Source organism: Ahaetulla prasina, chromosome 10 (assembly GCF_028640845.1).
Source record: "Ahaetulla prasina isolate Xishuangbanna chromosome 10, ASM2864084v1, whole genome shotgun sequence".
Classification (NCBI taxonomy): domain Eukaryota; kingdom Metazoa; phylum Chordata; class Lepidosauria; order Squamata; family Colubridae; genus Ahaetulla; species Ahaetulla prasina.
This window is the reverse complement of record NC_080548.1, coordinates 28,679,628-28,698,566: the sequence shown is the minus strand read 5'-3', so window position 1 is coordinate 28,698,566 and position 18,939 is coordinate 28,679,628. Positions and strand designations below refer to the sequence as shown.

General features: G+C 46.7%; 1 protein-coding gene across 1 annotated transcript in view; it reads right to left on the bottom strand.

The window, feature by feature from the left end:
* Positions 1–6,852: 6,852 nt before the first annotated feature.
* Positions 6,853–18,939, bottom strand: part of ATP1A3 (ATPase Na+/K+ transporting subunit alpha 3) — a 50,830-nt gene continuing 38,743 nt past the window's right edge. Inside the window, exons 19-23 of the mRNA XM_058196123.1 lie at positions 16,307–16,452; positions 11,334–11,464; positions 9,263–9,364; positions 8,904–8,995; positions 6,853–7,432 (exon numbers count right to left, since the gene is read on the bottom strand). Coding sequence (XP_058052106.1) covers positions 7,404–7,432; positions 8,904–8,995; positions 9,263–9,364; positions 11,334–11,464; positions 16,307–16,452 — 500 coding nt within the window. The 3' untranslated portion in view covers positions 6,853–7,403. The remainder of the gene's footprint in view (positions 7,433–8,903; positions 8,996–9,262; positions 9,365–11,333; positions 11,465–16,306; positions 16,453–18,939) is intronic.

Here is an 18,939-nt window from a genome sequence, read left to right as displayed (position 1 = left end):
TTTTGAGGTGTTTTTTGGGGGGGGTGCATTTTCAAGGCTTTTTTCAGCCTGTTTTCTAGGTTTTTTTTCCCCAGCCTATTTTCAAGGCTTTTTTTGGCCCATTTAAGGCTTTTTTTTTTCCAAAGAAAAAAAGGACCCAAAAAAATCCCCTAAACGAGGCGTGTGGAGGCCAAAAACCGGCTAGTGGGTGGGCGAGGCTTCAGCAATATTTGGTCTATAAGACGCACGGACATTTTCACCCCCTTTTGAGAGACAAAAAAAGTGCATCTGATAGTCCAAAAAATACGGTACTGGTTCCATTTCCCATCCATTATGATTCAGGTTTTGGAAATGGAGAGCTTGGACTACCTTGAACGCCTAGTCGTACCAATGACTAATATTCTAGCGATAATACATTCCAGAAAAGATCATTCCGTTCTGTTCATCGTAGCGGGACGTCTCCATGGCTTCCTGGAAAATGTTTTCATGGGGGCAAAGTCTACGATGGACATACTCGGCCTCTGTCATTTGAGCGAGCGGGTGAGAGAAAAGCCTCAAAGGATTAATAATGTGATACTTTCCTGGTGTATTTAATTACTCCTCCATAAACCTAGCCAGCATGGCTGATAATTGTCCAGCTTTCTGCATTGGATTAGGGCCCAAAGCCACAGACTCAGTTCAGTGATGGGACTCAGCCGGTTCAGGCCGGTTCGGGAGAACCGGTTGTTAAATTATTTGAATCCCGCCACTGATCTTCGTTCCGAGAAAGAAGATTTCGACAAAATGTTAGGGAAGTTTTTAAATTGCGGTTTTTAAGTAGAAGAGGTCACTTTAGCAGATGGTTGCTTTTCCTTCAGGCTATTCTCATGATGAGTCATGGAGCATCTCATTCTCTCCATCAAGCTAGGCTTGATGGCTTTAGGAATATTTCTAATTTTTAAATCCTTTGTTAAGGAAACTATCCAGTCTTCCAAAGCAATTTGGAGCCAGTTTGCTCTAGTGGTTGAGGCACCCGGCTAGAAACCAGGAAATTGTGAGTTCTTGTCCTTCCTGAGGCATGAAAATGGCTGGGTGACTGTCAGCCAATGTCCAGGAGACAGTGAGTTCTAGTCCCACTTGAGGCATGAATGTTTGGGCCAATCACCAAGGAGGCTGAGTTCTAATTCCACCTTAAGCATGAGAGCCAGCTGGTGAATGTCGGCCAATCACCAGGAACAGTGAGTGCTAGTCCTGCTTTAGGCATGAATGTTTGGACCAATCACCAAGAGGTTGTGAGTTCTAATTCCATTTTAAGCATAAGAGCTGGCTGGGTGACTGGGCCAATGACCAGGAGGCGGTGAGTTCTAGTCCTGCTATAGGCCTGAATGTTTGTGCCAATCACCAGGATGAGTTCTAATTCCAGTTTAGGCATGAGAGCCAGCTGAGTGGCTGAGCCAATCACCAGGAGACGGTGAGTTCTAGATCTGCCTGAGGAATGAAAGCCAGCTGGGTGACTGTGGGACAATCACCAAGAGGCAGTGAGTTCTAGTCCTGCTTTAGGTATGAAAATTTGGGCCAATCACCAGGAGAATTTTGAACGCCGATTGTGGGACTTTGAGTCTGTCTCTCTCTCTCTCATTCAGTCCAGCTCATCTCACAGGGTTGTTGTTGTTGTTGTGGGGAAAATGAGAGAAGGAAAGGAGTATTATGTATATTCATCACCTTGAGTTTTGTTTGTTTCTTTTTATATATAAAAATTAAAAAGGTGGGATATAAATAAATAAATAGGGAGTATTTCCCGAGAGGCACAAGAAAGATGGCCTAATTATTTGCAACGGGAGGTTTTTTTTTTCTTTCAAGGGCATCCCCGCAGGATCCCAGCAAGGTTCCGCATTCCGGTGTTCAGGCAGATGGAAGTGGTGGGTGCGATTCATTGATGATTTTTCTTGGGGCTACCAGAAATAGGATGCAATATCTGGGATGGCCACCAGATGGCAAAAGGATTTATTGTACCGTGGTAATTTAAAAGTTGATCGCTCAGATGATCAATTTTCAATAAATGTGCGATGGTGGACATATTTACGGGTCTTCCTCCCGTTGCCTTACCAATTTCCAAATAATAATATCAAAAGATGATTCCCTTTCTTCCTTTTTGCAATGGACAGTGTCTTTTACTTGAATCCAGCGCAGTGTTTCTCAACCCTGGCCATTTGAAGATGGGTGGACTTCAACTCCCAGAATTCCCCAGCTAGCCATGCTGGCTGCGGAATTCTGGGAGTTGAGGTCCACCCAGCTTAGTTCATTAGCATGCTGGCTGGGGAATTCTGGGAGCTGAAGTCCACCCATCAGTTCATTAGCATGCTGGCTGAATTCTGGGAGTTGAAGTCCACCCATCAGTTCATTAGCATGCTGGCTGGGGAATTCTGGGAGTTGAGGTCCACCCATCAGTTCATTAGCATGCTGGCTGGAGAATTCTGGGAGTTGAAGTCCGCCCATCTTAGTTCATTAGCATGCTGGCTAGGGAATTCTGGGAGTTGACATCAACCCATCTTAGTTCATTAGCATGCTGGCTGGGGAATTCTGGGAGTTGAAGTCCACCCATCTTAGTTCTTTAGCATGCTGGCTGGGGAATTCTGGGAGTTGACATCCACCCATCTTAGTTCATTAGCATGCTGGCTGGGGAATTCTGGGAGTTGACATCAACCCATCTTAGTTCATTAGCATACTGGCTGGAGAATTCTGGGAGTTGAAGTCCACCCTTCTTAGTTCATTAGCATGCTGGCTGGGGAATTCTGGGAGCTGAAGTCCACCCATCAGTTCATTAGCATGCTGGCTGAATTCTGGGAGTTGAAGTCCACCCATCAGTTCATTAGCATGCTGGCTGGGGAATTCTGGGAGCTGAAGTCCACCCATCAGTTCATTAGCATGCTGGCTGGGGAATTCTGGGAGCTGAAGTCCACACATCAGTTCATTAGCATGCTGGCTGGGGAATTCTGGGAGCTGAAGTCCACACATCAGTTCATTAGCATGCTGGCTGGGGAATTCTGGGAGCTGAAGTCCACCCATCAGTTCATTAGCATGCTGGCTGGAGAATTCTGGGAGTTGAAGTCCGCCCATCTTAGCTCATTAGCATGCTGGCTAGGGAATTCTGGGAGTTGACATCAACCCATCTTAGTTCATTAGCATGCTGGCTGGGGAATTCTGGGAGTTGAAGTCCACCCATCTTAGTTCTTTAGCATGCTGGCTGGGGAATTCTGGGAGTTGACATCCACCCATCTTAGTTCATTAGCATGCTGGCTGGAGAATTCTGGGAGTTGAAGTCCGCCCATCTTAGTTCTTTAGCATGCTGGCTGGGGAATTCTGGGAGTTGACATCCACCCATCTTAGTTCATTAGCATGCTGGCTGGAGAATTCTGGGAGTTGAAGTCCGCCCATCTTAGTTCTTTAGCATGCTGGCTGGGGAATTCTGGGAGTTGACATCCACCCATCTTAGTTCATTAGCATGCTGGCTGGGAATTCTGGGAGTTGAAGTCCATCCATCTTAGTTCTTTAGCATGCTGGCTGGGGAATTCTGGGAGTTGACGTCCACCCATCTTAGTTCGTTAGCATGCTGGCTGGAGAATTCTGGGAGTTGAAGTCCACCCATCAGTTCATTAGCATGCTGGCTGGGAAATTCTGGGAGTTGAAGTCCACCCATCTTCAACATCTTGTTAAAAACTTCCAGTGTTGCAGCATTCACAACTTCTGGAGGCCAGTTGTTCCCCTGGCCACCGTCCTTGCATTCCAAAAGGAGGGAGGGAACCTAGGTCATTTCCCCTCCCTCCCTCCCCTCCGTCCTTCGCTCTGCAGTTCCCCCTGTGCTTCTTCATCCTTTCCATGTCACACACCGTTTCCGTTTATAAAGCGGTTTCATCCCTGGCCGTGACTCAGAGGCACAAGAGTTGGCGATTATGTGAGTAGGTCTTCAACCCTCAGGAAGACTTGCAAGGCCTCTCCGAGACCTGCCTAATCCATGCAGGAGAACTTCATCACCATGGTAGCCCATGTCTTGTTCTCCAGACTTCCATTCCCTTATGACCTTCTCCTTCTCTTCTCCCTCCCACCCTGGATGGGAAAAAAACAAACCCACCCTTTATCCAATTACATGAACCGCATTAAGCGCTATCTTAATGCAGCAGACTGCTAAGCCAAGAAGGGTGAAGGGATAATAGCCTCCAAGGGGGAACTGAGGTAGAAGGATCTCAAAAAAGAGCCCAGAGTCAAAACGCTATAAGGCTGACAACGCTAATTCCCTCTATATCCTTTTCCTCCTTGGATGCTTGTTTGCCCTTGCCCGCCCACCCCTTATAGACAGCTCTAAATTAGATGGGGTTGTCTTCAGTAAAATTAACTTTGGGTCGACTTGTTTTCCAAAGCCACCAGCAGGCCAGGACAAAAACAACAACAAAAAACCAATGGGTGGAAACTAATCAAGGAGAGAAGCAAGCTGGAATTAAGGAGACACTTCTTAACGGCAAGAACAATTAACCAGTGGAACAGCTTGCCACCAGCTGTGGGTGCTTCGTCACTGGAGGTTATTAAGAAAAGACTGGACACCCCCCTGTCTGAAATGGTACGGGGTCTCCTGCTTGAGCAGGGGGTTGGATTAGAACAGGGGTCTCCAACCTTGGCAACTTTAAGATTTGTGGACTTCAACTCCCAGCAAAGCTGGCTGAGGGATTCTGGGAGTTGGAGTCCACAAGTCTTAAAGTTGCCAAGGTTGGAGAACCCTGGACTAGAAGACCTCCAAAGGTCCCTTCCAGCTCTTTTCTGATTAAAAGGTAATCCCAAAGTCATTTCACTTACTTGGGCATGTAGGATTCTTGAACAAACACGATTTTCCACTCCAGCTTCACTTTCAGCTGAGTCAGGACTTCAAGCCACTTAAGGCAGGGGTCTCCAACCTTGGTCCCTTTAAGACTTGTGGACTTCAACTCCCAGAGTCCCTCAGCCAGCAAAGCTGGCTGAGGAACTCTGGGAGCTGAAGTCCACAAGTCTTAAAGGGACCAAGGTTGGAGACCCCTGACTTAAGGAGTGGCTGGCTCCAGGTTTTATTTATTGAATTGATTGATTTATTTATTTATTAAGAGAATGTATATGCCACTCCCCCCCCCACCCCCCCAATCTCTTTCAGCGTCTCTGGGTGGCTTTATTATAATCACAGTACTTGCATCCTGTTTTTCATTGCTTGGAAAGTCTTTGGAGAGCCGTGTTCAAATCCTTTGGCCTAGAGATCACCGATGTCTTCAAATGGAACACGTTTTTTTCCCCCCTCCCTGTTCCTTCTTCCAGAGATTTTGGAAGTTCTCTTCCAGATCTTTGCTTTGATCCAGCGCAACCCATAATTTTATGGCCTCCGTGCATCCCCTTTTTCTGCGTTACAGATAGATGGGAGTCTGAGGTGGGATTTACCTTCCCTACAGGTTCGCTCGCACACGCCTCCTTCCACGCATGCTCGGCCTTCCGCGCATTCGCGCGCCTACCGTGTATGTGTGCAGCCTCCAAAACATGGCTAAATAGGACAGCCTTATATCTGGGCAGGTGGGCGGGGCCTACTGCAGTCACCACTACCTGTTTGCCCGAACCGGACGTAACCGGCTGAATCCCACCACTGGATGGGGTCTCCCATACCTTTTCTTTCTTATTTCACAAGGCATCTATCAACCCAACCCACCCACCCGCCCGGCGTATACAATGAGGCGGCCACATATCTCATATTAAATATTCCACTTCTTTAATCATTTGTTAAATCGGTTGGGTTGTTGTTGTTGTTGTTGCTGTTGTTGTTGTTGATTGGTTTCACACGACGACACGATCCCGAAAGGGGAAGGGGAGATGGGACAGAAAACAATGACCTGACATTCATGTCCCGGCTCCCCTCGCCTCCCACCTTACAAAGAACATAAGGGTTGGTGTGATGAGTGGGGCAGGCCCAGAGCGATCAAGCCGCCTTCGACCCACCAGGAGTGAGCGATGCCTTCCCTCCCTCCCGCCCCCCACCTCTTGTTTAGAGAGGGGCTCTATGGGGAAGGGGCTATGGCTGAAGTCGCAAGGCTCGAGAAACAGGAGCACGTCTGACTTAGGGGAGGGGGCCAAGTTAAGTACTGGTGGGAAGACAGCCCGAAACGTCACCCCACCTCCACTCCCCTGGGTCGGTTGCGGGCAACCACCAAAAGGCCGTCTGGTCTCCGATGGGTGGGCAGACCCCTGGAAGGAAGGTGGCTTAAACGGCCGCCACGATGCTAGCAGAGCAAATGTACATGCAGGAGAAAGAGGTCCCACCCACCCACCCACCCTGTTTAGATTTTCATTTACACATCTACAGAGTCAGACTCCAGGGCTTTAGGGGAGGGGTCTCCACAATCTGGCCACTTTTAAGACTCGTGGACTTCCAACTCTCAGAATTCCCCAGCCAGCATGTCTCCAATTCTGGGAATCGAAGTGCCCAGCTATGACTGACTGACTGGCTGGGGGAATTCTGGGCCTTGAAGTCCATGAGTCTTAAAAGCGGCCATGTTTGGAGAAAAGGGGAATGGGAAAAAAAAATCCCGCTGCTTTTTCGTCTAAAAAATGAAAGCGTTTCAGAGGATGTCCAGGAAGCGTTGCTGGGCAGTGAAACGAATCACGGCTAACCGTTGTCCTTTCGCATTTATGCAATCACCCGTACACACGCACACAGGGGAAAGGCAAGGGGGGGGGGAGAAACACACATTGGCATGGGCGGGGTTGAAGGTGGGGGGGATGAAAAGAGCAGGAATTCAGCTCCCCCCCCCAATCTAATCTCTTTCTAGCGCTAACCAGGTCATCTTCCTTCCCTCTGCCCCCCCCAACCCCCCCCCAACCCCATCCCTGTTTGGTTCTCATCTCCGAGACGAGTTGTTTCAAAGCGGCTGGTCCCTGCGTTCAATCCCAGCTCCCGGAAGGAAATTTTGAGTTGTTGGAAGTTTTGCAGAGGTCACGAAAGATTGACACACACAAGCACACATACACACAACCCTCCCATGGTATGTTTTGCTCCCTCCCCCATGTCTCTCTCGCACACACACAAACATGGACCCTCTTCCCGTAGACTGCCTCTGGAAACTGAAGCAGAACGAGGCAGAGAGCAGAAGTGGGTGAGAGGCGGGATGGAGGGGGGGGGAGGGTGCCCCTTCCTTGCGTCCAGACTGGGACATGCATGCAGGACAAGTCAGGTGTTCCATGTGGGTGGGTGGGTGGGTGGGGGCTGGGGGGAAAAGGGGTGGGAAAGGAAGGCTTGGTTGGTTGTTCCTCTGTCCCGGCATGTTATCCTGGTGTTGTAATCTCTCATAGTCATGAGGGGCGGGGGCAAGAAGGAGGACTAATTTGGGAGGGTCAAGATTCCCCCCCAGCAGGGGAGGCAACCAGCAATGGACGCAGCAAGAAATTCAGTAGTAGGTCTCTTTCTCCACCCATCCTGTAAGGAAAAAAAGGAACATTCAATGGCCATTCAATATCCCGCTCCCCCGTCGTCGTCCCCACACCCGCCGCCATCTTTCAAATAGGATCCAGAGCCCTTCTGGCTGTTTCCTCTGATCCTTATTTATACACACACCCCTGCTACCCCCCCCTTCCCAGGTAAGATGATGAAGGTTATGAAAATAATGACCAGCCAGTCAGGAAGAACAGGGGGAAATGGCTGAAGAAATGGCGCTCGATTCTGCATGGGAGGATAAGAGAACCCCAATGTCTGCCCTCAAAACAGAGCCTTGCGTTTGGAAATTAAGGGAGGGAGAAAGGAAAGAAAGGAGGACAAGGGAGAGGAATGAGAGGAAGGGAAGGGGAAAAAAGAAGATAAAAGGGGGAAAAAAGGGAGAGAGAGGGGGGAGAGAGAGAGAAAGAAAGAAAGAGAAAGAAAGAAAGAAAGAAAGAAAGAAAGAAAGAAAGAAAGAAAGAAAGAAAGAAAGAAAGAAAGAAAAGGAAAGAAAGAGAAAAAGGAAGGAGGGAGGGAGGAAAATGGAAAAGAAAGAAAAAAGAGAGGAAGGAAGGAAAGAAGGTAGGAAGGAAGGAAGGAAAAGAAAGAAGAAAGAGAGAGAGGAAGGAAGGAAAGAAGGTAGGAAGGAAGGAAGGAAAAGAAAGAAGAAAGAGAGAGAGGAAGGAAGGAAAGAAGGTAGGAAGGAAGGAAGGAAAAGAAAGAAGAAAGAGAGAGAGGAAGGAAGGAAAGAAGGTAGGAAGGAAGGAAAAGAAAGAAGAAAGAGAGAGGAAGGAAGGAAAGAAGGTAGGAAGGAAGGAAGGAAAGAAAGAAGAAAGAGAGAGGAAGGAAGGAAAGAAGGTAGGAAGGAAGGAAGGAAAAGAAAGAAGAAAGAGAGAGAGAAAGGGAGGGAGGGAGAAGGAAGAGAGGGAGTTAGGGAGGAAAAAGGAAAAGAAAGAAAGAGAGAGGAAGGAAGGAAAGAAAAGAAAAGAAAAAGGGAGGGAGGGAGGAGGGAGGGAGGGAGGAAAAAGGAAAAGAGAGAGAAATGAAAGAAGTAAAAGAAAAGAGAGAGAGAAAGGAAGGAGGGAGGGAGGGAGGAAGGAAAGAAAGAAGAAAAAGGAAGGAAAGAAAGAAAAAGAAAGGAAGGATGCATGCATGGATGGAAGGAAGGAAGGAAGGAAGGAAGGAAGGAAGGAAGGAAGGAAGGAAGGAAAAAGGGGGAAGGGAATGTAAAGGACTCAAAGTGCCTACAGGACAATAAGGGAGAGTCATATAGTTCATGAATTCCTCAAAGCAAAAAGATGCTTTGCTTAGGACTGTCTGTAAAATGACCAATAAATGCAAAAATCTAAACTAAAACTAAACATAGGAAGCCTTATTTTAAAGCCTCTGTTAGGTAGGCAGGGATCTTTCTGTAAACCTGGCAGCCCATTCAGGCCCTCCCGGCCCCCAGCCGGCTCTCCCGGCCCCCACTCACCTCCTGGGTTACGGCGCAATATGAGTTTACGGATTTCATCATACACAAAAATGAGGAAACTGTACGGAAAGGCGCAGAACCACCAGCTTGGCCTGTGGAGAGAATGCAAGACATTCAGCCCAAGAGGGTGAGAGGCCACCCAGCCCTTTAGATCAGGGGTCTCCAACCTTGGTCCCTTTAAGACTTGTGGACTTCAACTCCCAGAGTTCCTCAGCCAGCTTTGCTGGTTGAGGGACTCTGGGAGTTGAAGTCCACAAGTCTTAAAGGGACCAAGGTTGGGGACCTCTGCTTTAGATCCCAACAAATCCTCCCCACCCCTCCCCACCCCAAATAAAATAAAATTAAAGGCTGGTACTTACTTCAAAGGATACATTCTGAGAGCCACATCCATACCAGGGCAGTAGGATAAGAAGGCGGCTAAGGCGGTCTCCTCAAAGAGGCCAAAAATGAGGATCTTGTTTCTGAGAAGTGGGGAGAAGAGATGGAGAGGGAGGAAGAAATGGACGGATGGAAGGAAAGATGAATGGATGGAGAGGTAGAGGAAGAAATGGGTGAATGGAGAGATGGATGGAGAAGAAGATATGGATGGATAAATGGGTGGATGGATGAGTAGATGGATGGAGATAGGATTATATTGGATGGATGGATGGATGAAAAGATGGAAATAGGATGATATTGGATGGATGGATGGAGATAGGATGATATTGGATGGATGGATGGAGATAGGATGATATTGGATGGATGGATGAATACATAGATGGAGATAGGATTATATTGGTTGGTTGGTTGGTTGGTTGGTTGGTTGGTTGGTTGGTTGGTTGGTTGGTTGGTTGGATGGATGGATGGATGGATGGATGGAGATAGGATTATATTGGATGGATGGATGGATGGAGAGATAGGTTGTGAAAGGAAAAAAATTAACACCAGCACTTACACAGGCTCTGAATCGTATTTTTTTTTATTTGCATTTATATCCCGCCCTTCTCCGAAAACTCAGGGCGGCTAACACTATGTCAAGCAATAGTCTTCATCCATTTGTATATTATATACAAAGTCAACTTATTGCCCCCAACAATCTGGGTCCTCATTTTACCTACCTTATAAAGGATGGAAGGCTGAGTCAACCTTGGGCCTGGTGGGACTTGAACTTGCAGTAATTGCAAGCAGCTGTGTAATAACAGACTGCCTTAGCAGTCTGAGCCACCAGAGGCCCTTAAAATTGCACAATCATCACCACCCAAGTATCTGAATGGGCCACTCCTCCCACTGCGCATCACACTTTCCTCGCAACACAATGGTTGAGTTCCCACATATTTGACCCAGCCAGTGAACAAACTAAGGGCTACCTTCGCTCAGCATTCTACACCTGGCTCTTGTATTTATTTATTTATTTATTTATTTTGTACAAATCCACAAGCTAGAACCTGCCTTTGGGTGATCCCAAACCAGAGTTCATTCAGAAACCAAGTTAAAGATGTTGTCGGAACCACAAATTGCAGGCTCGGTGCCAGCCTATGGCTCCCAACGAGAAATCCTGATGCTCGCACGCACGGATTCTCGCAATTTCTGAATCACAGTCAAATCCTAAACGTGCGCAGTTGGATAGGCCTGCAGCGAAGTGGGACGGACGAATTAGGGTAAACCCTGCACAGGTCTCTATGTACATGCGTCACACACCATACTGTAGGGCAGAATTTCTGTGGTGAGGTCATTGTATACCAGCCCCATGAAAGCATCTCGTGTTCCTTACTTGCTGGCAAAAACCAGCCCAGCCTACTTGTTTTCTGGCAGCAATCGCCAATTACAATTTTACAATTTTTGCGTGTGTCTTCTTTTTGTGTGTGTGTGTGTGAGGTGCCTAATATCAAAAGGTTGAGATGAACAGCTTTATCACCATCATTTTCATTTAGCGACCCCTTGCGGGGTAGAGTCTGGGCAACTGAATGGAGCAAGCGGAGTGTTTTTTTTACTGGCCCGATGCCCTTCCTGTTGCCAATGCGGAGTTTTGTTCAGCAGAAATATTCTCAGCGTGCCCAGAGAGAGAGAAATATCTGCCTCTACCTAGGATCGAACTCACAGCCTCCTGATTGTGAGGCGAGAGTTCCACCTCTAGGCCACCGCACCACTCCAGATAGACACCTTTATAAATTCAAAATCCAGATGGACACCTTTATAAACAACACATTCCTGAAAGCAGAACCGACTGTAGCCTGTTACTGCATCCCGGTTTTTTGTTGACAAGAAATAAAACATTTTAAAATAAGTTTAAAATTTCTGCTTAAATTTTTTCCCCCCCAGTTTCTGGGCATCAAGCTACAATTTCACTGATTAGAGCACCCTTAAGATTTGGGGACAACTTCGCTTCTTGGTTGCTTTGTGGAGTTTATTCCCTTTGTTTGGCCCAACGGGAAACCCCAGCAGCCACCATACCTCATGCCTTGCTGGAAGACGGAATTCCTTCTGGTTTTGCAAATGATCAGGTCGGCCCACTGCACCACCACGATGCTGACGAAGAAGGCGGTATGGCAGGTGAATTCCACTACTTTGCGTTGCTCGTAAGTCTAGGACGAAAACAGCATGGAATCAATCAAACACCTGCACCCTCTTCTGGAATTGTCTTCCTTTCTTTAGGGGTTCGCTGCTGGGGGTTCACAGGGGTTCGGGAGAACCTCTAGCTAAGATTCTGTGCAGTTCGGACAACCCCCAAATCTCACTCCTGGCTGGCTCAGCCCAGCCTAGTTCACCCTGCCCCACTCCTCCCAGGAGTCCCCACACAGCCTGTTTTGGATGCAGGTAAGTGCAGGGCGTGCGCGGAGGCTCGGGGAGGGTGAAAAATGGGCCTACTGGAAGTTCGGGAAGGCTGGAAACGGGCCAGTTTCCAGCCTCCAGAGGGCCTCCGGAGCCTGGGGAGACCGTTTTCGCCCTCCCGGGGGCTCGAGGAAAGCCTCCAGAGCCCAGGGAGGGCAAAAATGCCCTTCCCCCGCCATGGTGCAGGAGGCCGGCTAGGCCACGCCCACCATGGCCACGCCCACCCAGCAACCAGGCCGAGAACCCCTTGCTAAAATTTTTGAAGCCCACCCCTGCCTTTCTTACATAACAACCTGCTCTCTCAGTTCAAGATTAGACACTTGGTGAGGTGCAAGGAGGAGATGGAAGTTCTTGCTTTCTCCCTTTCTTCTAGACCAGGGGTCAGCAACCTGCAGCTCTGGAGCCGCATGTGGCTCTTTCAGCCCTCTGCTGCGCCTCCCTGTCGCCAGTCGGCTGTACAATTGATAGGGCTTTTGGTTTGGATAGATGGAGGAAAAAAGACACCGCGCTAGATGGTTACCACCTTTAAAGCGCTCCATGGCATAGGACCGGGATATCTTCGGGACCGCCTTCTGTTACCACATGCCTCCCACCGGCCGGTACGCTCCCATAGAGAGGGTCTCCTCAGGGTGCCATCAGCCAAACAGTGTAGGCTGGCGACCCCCAGGGGGAGAGCCTTCTCGGTGGGGGCACCTCATCTCTGGAATGAGCTTCCCCCAGGACTTCGACAACTTCCTGACCTCCGGAACTTTCGCCGCGAGCTGAAGACGTATCTATTCTTCCGAGCAGGACTGGCTTAAATAGGGTTTTTAAACATGGATTTTATTGGGGTTTATTTTATATTTTGTATTGTATTTTAAATTTAGGCTATATTGAATAAGTTTTTTTAAATAGTGTTTTTATTGTAATGTATTGTATTCTTTTATTTGCCTGTTCACCGCCTTGAGTCCTTCGGGAGAAGGGCGGTATAAAAATTAAATTATTATTATTATTATTATTATTATTATTATTATTATTATTATTATTATTATTATTATTATTATTATTATTATTATTATTATTATTATGGAGACTCTATGGTGGGGGAACCGGACTCCCTGTCAGCTCCAGAATTGAATGGGGGGCTTCCAGTTAGGACCTTTGTGGTTCTTTGAGTGTTTAAGGTTGCCGACCCCTCTCCTAAACTCAATCCTCACAGTGTGCAACAATTGTGCTGTTACTTCAGCAAAGATTCCGTTCCAAACTAAGATGGGCGACGTTGGCAATACCTATCAGTCACCAAGCTGGATCAAGGATAAACTAACCAAACTACAGTTTAGGGACCCACACCATCTGAAGGAATCTCTCAGAATTTGGAGTCCTACTGGACAATCACTCGAATGCGAGCAAGCCATGTGCTTCAACGGCAAAAAAAAAAAAAAGCCAACCCAGTGCTAGGTTGCAGTAACAGGGACAGAATCAAGATTACCTGAAGTTTGAGTATCACTTTATAATGCTTTGGGGTAAGACCATAACTTGGAATATTTGCATCCAGTTTTGGTGGCCACGATTTCAAAAAAGATGTTGAGACTCTGGAAAGAGTGCAGAGAAGAGCAGCAAAGAGGATGAGGGGACTGGAGGCTAAAATATATGAAGAATAGTTGCAAGAATTGGGCATGACTAGTACCTAATTCTAATTTAATGAAAAGAAGGACTAGGGGAGACATGATAGCAGTGTTCCAATATCTCAGTGGCTGCCACAAAGAAGAGGGAGTCAAGCTATTCTCCAAAGCAGGGGTCTCCAACCTTGGCAACTTTAAGACTTGTGGACTTCAACTCCCAGAATTCTGGGTGTTGAAGTCCACAAGTCTTAAAGTTGCTAAGTTAAAGTTGCTAAGGGTTGGAGACCCCTGCTCCAAAGCACTAGAAGGCAGGACAAGAAGCAACGGGTGGAAACTCATCAAGGAGAGAAGCAACTTAGAACTAAGGAGAAATTTCCTAACGGTTGGAACAATCAACCAGTGGGACAACTTGCCTCCAGAAGTTTTGTGAATGCTCCGACACTAGAGGTTTTTAAGAAGAGATTAAACAACCATTTATCTGAAATGGGATAGTGTCTCCTGCTTGAACGGGGGTGGGGGGGTGGGGGTTGGACTAGAAGACCTCCAAGGTCCCTTCTAACTTTGTTATTCTGTAAATCTATACTATTTCAGACTGTGATTCGTTGGTTGGGCTTTTATTATAATTGAATGACAATGCCCATTAATTCAGCCCTCTTCTACGGCTTACGCCATCCCGATTAAATAAGATGTGCTTTGTTTCTGCGTGCTTTTCACATCTCTTGTGACGTGATGTGTCAAAGGCGGCCCTTCCTGGCCCATCACGAGTTTGTTCTGCATCTGGGCAGCACCGTTGCCAAGTTCGGCTCTTCCACTGCTTCCTTCTCTTTTAGCGCTTGCCAAATTCAGCGTCTCTCACTTCCCCAGCAGCTTAGGGCCTGGGGGGGTGGGGGGACTGTCTAAATCCAGCTCTGAAATTCGATCGCCCTTCCAATGGCCAGCAAATGATGGAGACCAAAAAAGACACAGCTTGAGTGGAAGGGATTAAAACGGAAAGCCTGCATAACTCAAGGCATCTTTGGCTGCAGGGAGGAACCTCAACGTTTCTCTCTCTCATTCTCTCTGCATACAGGTAACAGAGTTACTTGCATTGTGGTTTAAGGTCACAACCTGGGTGCCTCCCTGTTTTTTTGCTTAGCATAGCAGGATGGAAGTGGCTTGCCACTGTCTTTTTTTGGGGGCAGGGGGAGGGATGGTTTTTGACTTTACTCCAGTTTACCTCCAGCCACATTTTTCCTAGTGCCTTCCAGATTTTATACTTATCCTAATTTCCCAAATCTCTATTAAATAGTTCTTTCTTGTTTATTCTCAATTCAAGGAAATGGAAATAAAGGTGGAAGAAAAAAAAAATACTGCCAACCATTCACAGAGCGATAGTTAAACTCCAAATAGGAGTTTAAATGCAGTTCTGTTTGGTGGGTCCATCATCGGACTAGATTATACAGTATTCCCTCTATTATTTTTAGAATTAGAATCTAGCATTGGCAGAAAATTAAAACATCTCTCTCTCTCCCTCTCTCCCTCCTTTCCTCTCTCTCTCTCTCCCCCCCCCCCTCTCTCGTACAATATTCATTCTCAGCAAAAGTCAGTGGCACAATACAGTCTTGAAAACAATGTCCTCAAAAGATACCTCAAATTGACCTCAAAAGATGTCCTCAAATTCAAAGAAATTTGAATTTGAATAATAAATACCAATTCTACACCCGTTGCAACATCGCTACCATAAAATATATTTCTGTGGGGCCAGCTAGAATCGTAAACATCCATGGTCCATTATACCAGAAATGAAATGAAGCACCATTGTGTAAAGAGTGATCAGATTAATATCTGATATATCAAGGCAGAAACTCCTGGGTGAAGATCATTTAAAAAAAAACCATCTAGCACCATGTTCTATGTTGTTGTTGTTAGTTATGAAGTCGTGTCTGACCCGTCGCGACCCCATGGACAACGTTCCTCCAGGCCTTCCTATCCTCTACCATCCTCTGGAGTCCATTTAAGCTCACGGCGACTGCTTCAGTGACTCCATCCAGCCACCTCGTTCTCTGTCGTCCCCTTCTTCTTTTGCCCTCAATCTTTCCCAGCATTAGGCTCTCCTCCAGGGAGTCCTTCTGTCATGTCCCACTCCTCCTCTGACGGCCAGGTCTGGGAAGTCTGTATCAAGCGTGGCCACGAAGGCTCTGCAGCTTTGCCAAATTCCTGTCAGAGTTCTCAGGGCAGGCAGGAATCCAAGGTGTGACTTCAGCAACCAGATGAGACTTTGCCTGACTCAAGGAATGCCAAAAAGCAGATCCTTTATATAGGCCATGGAGTGTGGCTCCATGACTCAGCACTTATCCAGGCTTGCCCCTCCCTTCCTTTTGCTGACGTCGCCTCTCCATTCTCCAGAAGCGGGGATCTGTCCACTGTGTCTTTTCGTCCTCCTGCTCAGCTGCCGTCAATTCTAGCTCATGGCTGGCTTCATGCTCACACGCTGTAGGGAGGTTTATTTGCTCAGTTTGTCCGGGCATGGTGCCAGGGCTGGGGGTTGGAGGCATGCCAGGCCATTCTTCTTCACTATCGGTCTCTGGCTCAGATAGCAGGAGATGGGAGGGGCCCGGCTGAGGAGAGGAGGGCCGGCGAGGCACAACACCTTCCTTCTCATTAGGTGGCCAAAGTATTTGAGTTCCATCTTCAGGGTCTGGCCTTCTAAAGAGCAGCCAGGCTTGATCTCCTCTAGGACCGACCGGTTGGATCGCCCTGCAGTCCAAGGGACTTGCAGGAGTCTTCACCTCCAGCACCAGAGTTCAAAGGCCTCAATTCTTTGGCGCTCAGCTTATGGTTCAACTCAGCTGATGGTCCTACTTCCACAGCCATACATTGCAACTGGGAAAACCATAGCGTGTTCTATAGACTTGTCCAAACGAACTGCCGCTTAACAGGGATTGGATCTCAGCTATCCTTTCTGTAAGTGATGCAGATGCCTTACGTAGATAACTACCGCTTTCCTCTACTTACCCACTGCTGCCCGTATGAATCCTCCAAGTCATTGACTGTCCGGTCATCCCAATTAAGACGTATGCCAACCAGAACAGAGGGCAGGAACCCGTTCTCAGCCAAGATCACAAAATAGGAGAAGAACCCTCCAAGAGCCTGGATCATTCCTGCAAAGGAATTTTGAGACAGCTTGAAGACGTGTGGACTTCTTAGAACCCCCAGAATCCCCCAGCCAGCCATGCTTAAAAGTTTATTGCACTCTAATAAGTAACGAATCAATGTTTCTGTGCTCGTTATTATTATTGTCACTAAAATATTGTTATTACTACCGTATCCCTGTTTTAATTAAGCTGTGCACTCAATGTTACGGTAGTTTTGACTGATGAGTCTTTTAATATTTTACAAACTTGGTAGATTTATATTAATCACTGAGGAGAACGGTTTGGTTTTGGAGCTTAAAAGAGCCACGGGGGCGCAGTGGTTAGAGCACAGTACTGCAGGCTATTTCTGCTGACTGCCAGCAGACTGCAATTTGACAGTTCGAATCTCACCAGGCTCAAGGCTGACTCAGCCTTCCATCCTTCCGAGGTCGGTCAAATGAGGACCCAGATTGTTTGGGGGCAATAGGTTGACTCTGTAACTGCTTAGAGAGGGCTATAAAGCACTGTAAAGCAGTATATACTGTAAGTCTAAGCCAGGGGTAGTCAACCTTTTTATATCTACCGGCCACTTTTGTATCTCTGTTAGTAGTAAAATTTTCTAACCGCCCATCGGTTCTACAGTAATGCGCCGTGTAGCGTCACCTGCGCATGCCTATCGCACATTGTAGATTGGGTTTGGGGGGAGGCACCAGCTACCAGCTCTGCTTGTCTGTTACCGCTGGGTGATGTGGGGGGAGATGCGCGAGCTATTCTGGGATGAGGCTCTTTTGTTTCCGGTCACACTATAGCGCCATTTAGTTTCACTTACGTAACGTGAACTAAACTTATGTGCAGGCAATCCAAATAGTATATTTTCAGAAATTTAAATTGTCACAGGGAATTTTATGAAAACCTAATGAAAAGGTTTTTAAATAATGCTATGAAAATTTTAAAAAAAGTCAATTAAATTTTTAAAAAAGAAAATGCTTCAGTATCGGACAAAACCTCTACCACCCACCATGAACGCTGGAACGCTCACTAGTGGGCGGTAGGGACCAGGTTGACTACCATTGATCTAAGCGCTATTGCTATTATAATGGCAGTGGAGAAAGATTTTATAAACCACTAAAATGCCATGCTTTTCAAACGTGTCGGACTATAATTTGCATCTCAGGCCAGTTTAACGTGCTCCATGATCTCCCTTCCTGATATTAGTGACGTGAAGGACACTTGGTGATGGCTTCAACCCTAAAAATGTTCACTAAGCATGGCTCTTCAAAATCAAAGTTGAGATTTGCTCTCCTATAACCGGTATTTCCAAGTACTTCCTGCCAAATAAATACAAGCAGCATCAAGTTGCAAGGTCTTGCTTTCTCTAATGCATGGAGAAATGATGATGCAGTTGGTTGAGCCTTGTCCATAATCCATTCACCTGTCAGCAAAATTTCTCCTTGTGTGCCACAGGGTTGCCTGTTTTTTGGGGGGAGGGGATCTCCCGATAATAGAATAAGAGATTGTAGAACAGAATACTTTATTGGCTAAGTGTGCTTGACGCACAAGGAATTATTCTCTGGTACATCAGCTCTCAACGTACATGCAAAACAACGAAGTAGTAATAATCACAATAGCAAAGTAATAATAATGATGACACCAATAAGAAAAGGTAGTGGAACAGAGGAGAAGGCTGAAAGTCATACAGCCGTACTACATGGGTGAAAATACTTAGACCTAAGACAGTACTGTGGGAATTAGGTGTTCAACAGAGTGAAGGAAAATTTTGGTGGTCCGCAGAAAAATTATTTGCATTTTTTATATTGCGCTAAGTACTATTTATCTTTTTTAAAAAATTCATATTAGTGGTCCTCGGGATTTAAAATTATGAATTTAGTGGTCCCTGAGATCCGAAAGGTTGGTGACCCCCCCTGCTCTATAATGCAATATCCTATAAATGCTCTATAAAATAATAAAATAATGCTCTACAAAGTGCCCTATTCAGATAGTCACCTTGGCTTACAACAGTTCATTTAGCAACCTTTGCAAGTAATAACGGCACTGACAAAAATGATTGATGAGCATTTTTCACACTTGTGACCTTTGTAGCATCCCCATGATCATGTGATCAAAATTCAGACGCTCGGCAACTGGTTCATACTTATGACGGGTTGCTGTGTCCCAAGCTCGTGGGGTTACCTATTGCAACCTTCTAGCAAGCCAAATCAATGGTGGGAAACCAGATTCACTTAACAACCGTGTTATTAAATTAACAACTGCATGGATTCACTTAACAACTGTGGCAGGAACAGTCGTAAAATGGGGCAATACTCAACAGATTTCTGCCCTAGGTAAAGATCCTCTTAGTGTGACAAGGCTAGCTCTGTCCAACCCATCTCCTAAAGCAGGGGTCTCCAACCTTGGCGACTTTAAGCCTGGCGACTTCAACTCCCAGAATTCCCCAGCCAGCCAGGCTTAAAGTCGCCGAGGTTGGAGACCCCTGTTCTAAAATTAACTTCTGAA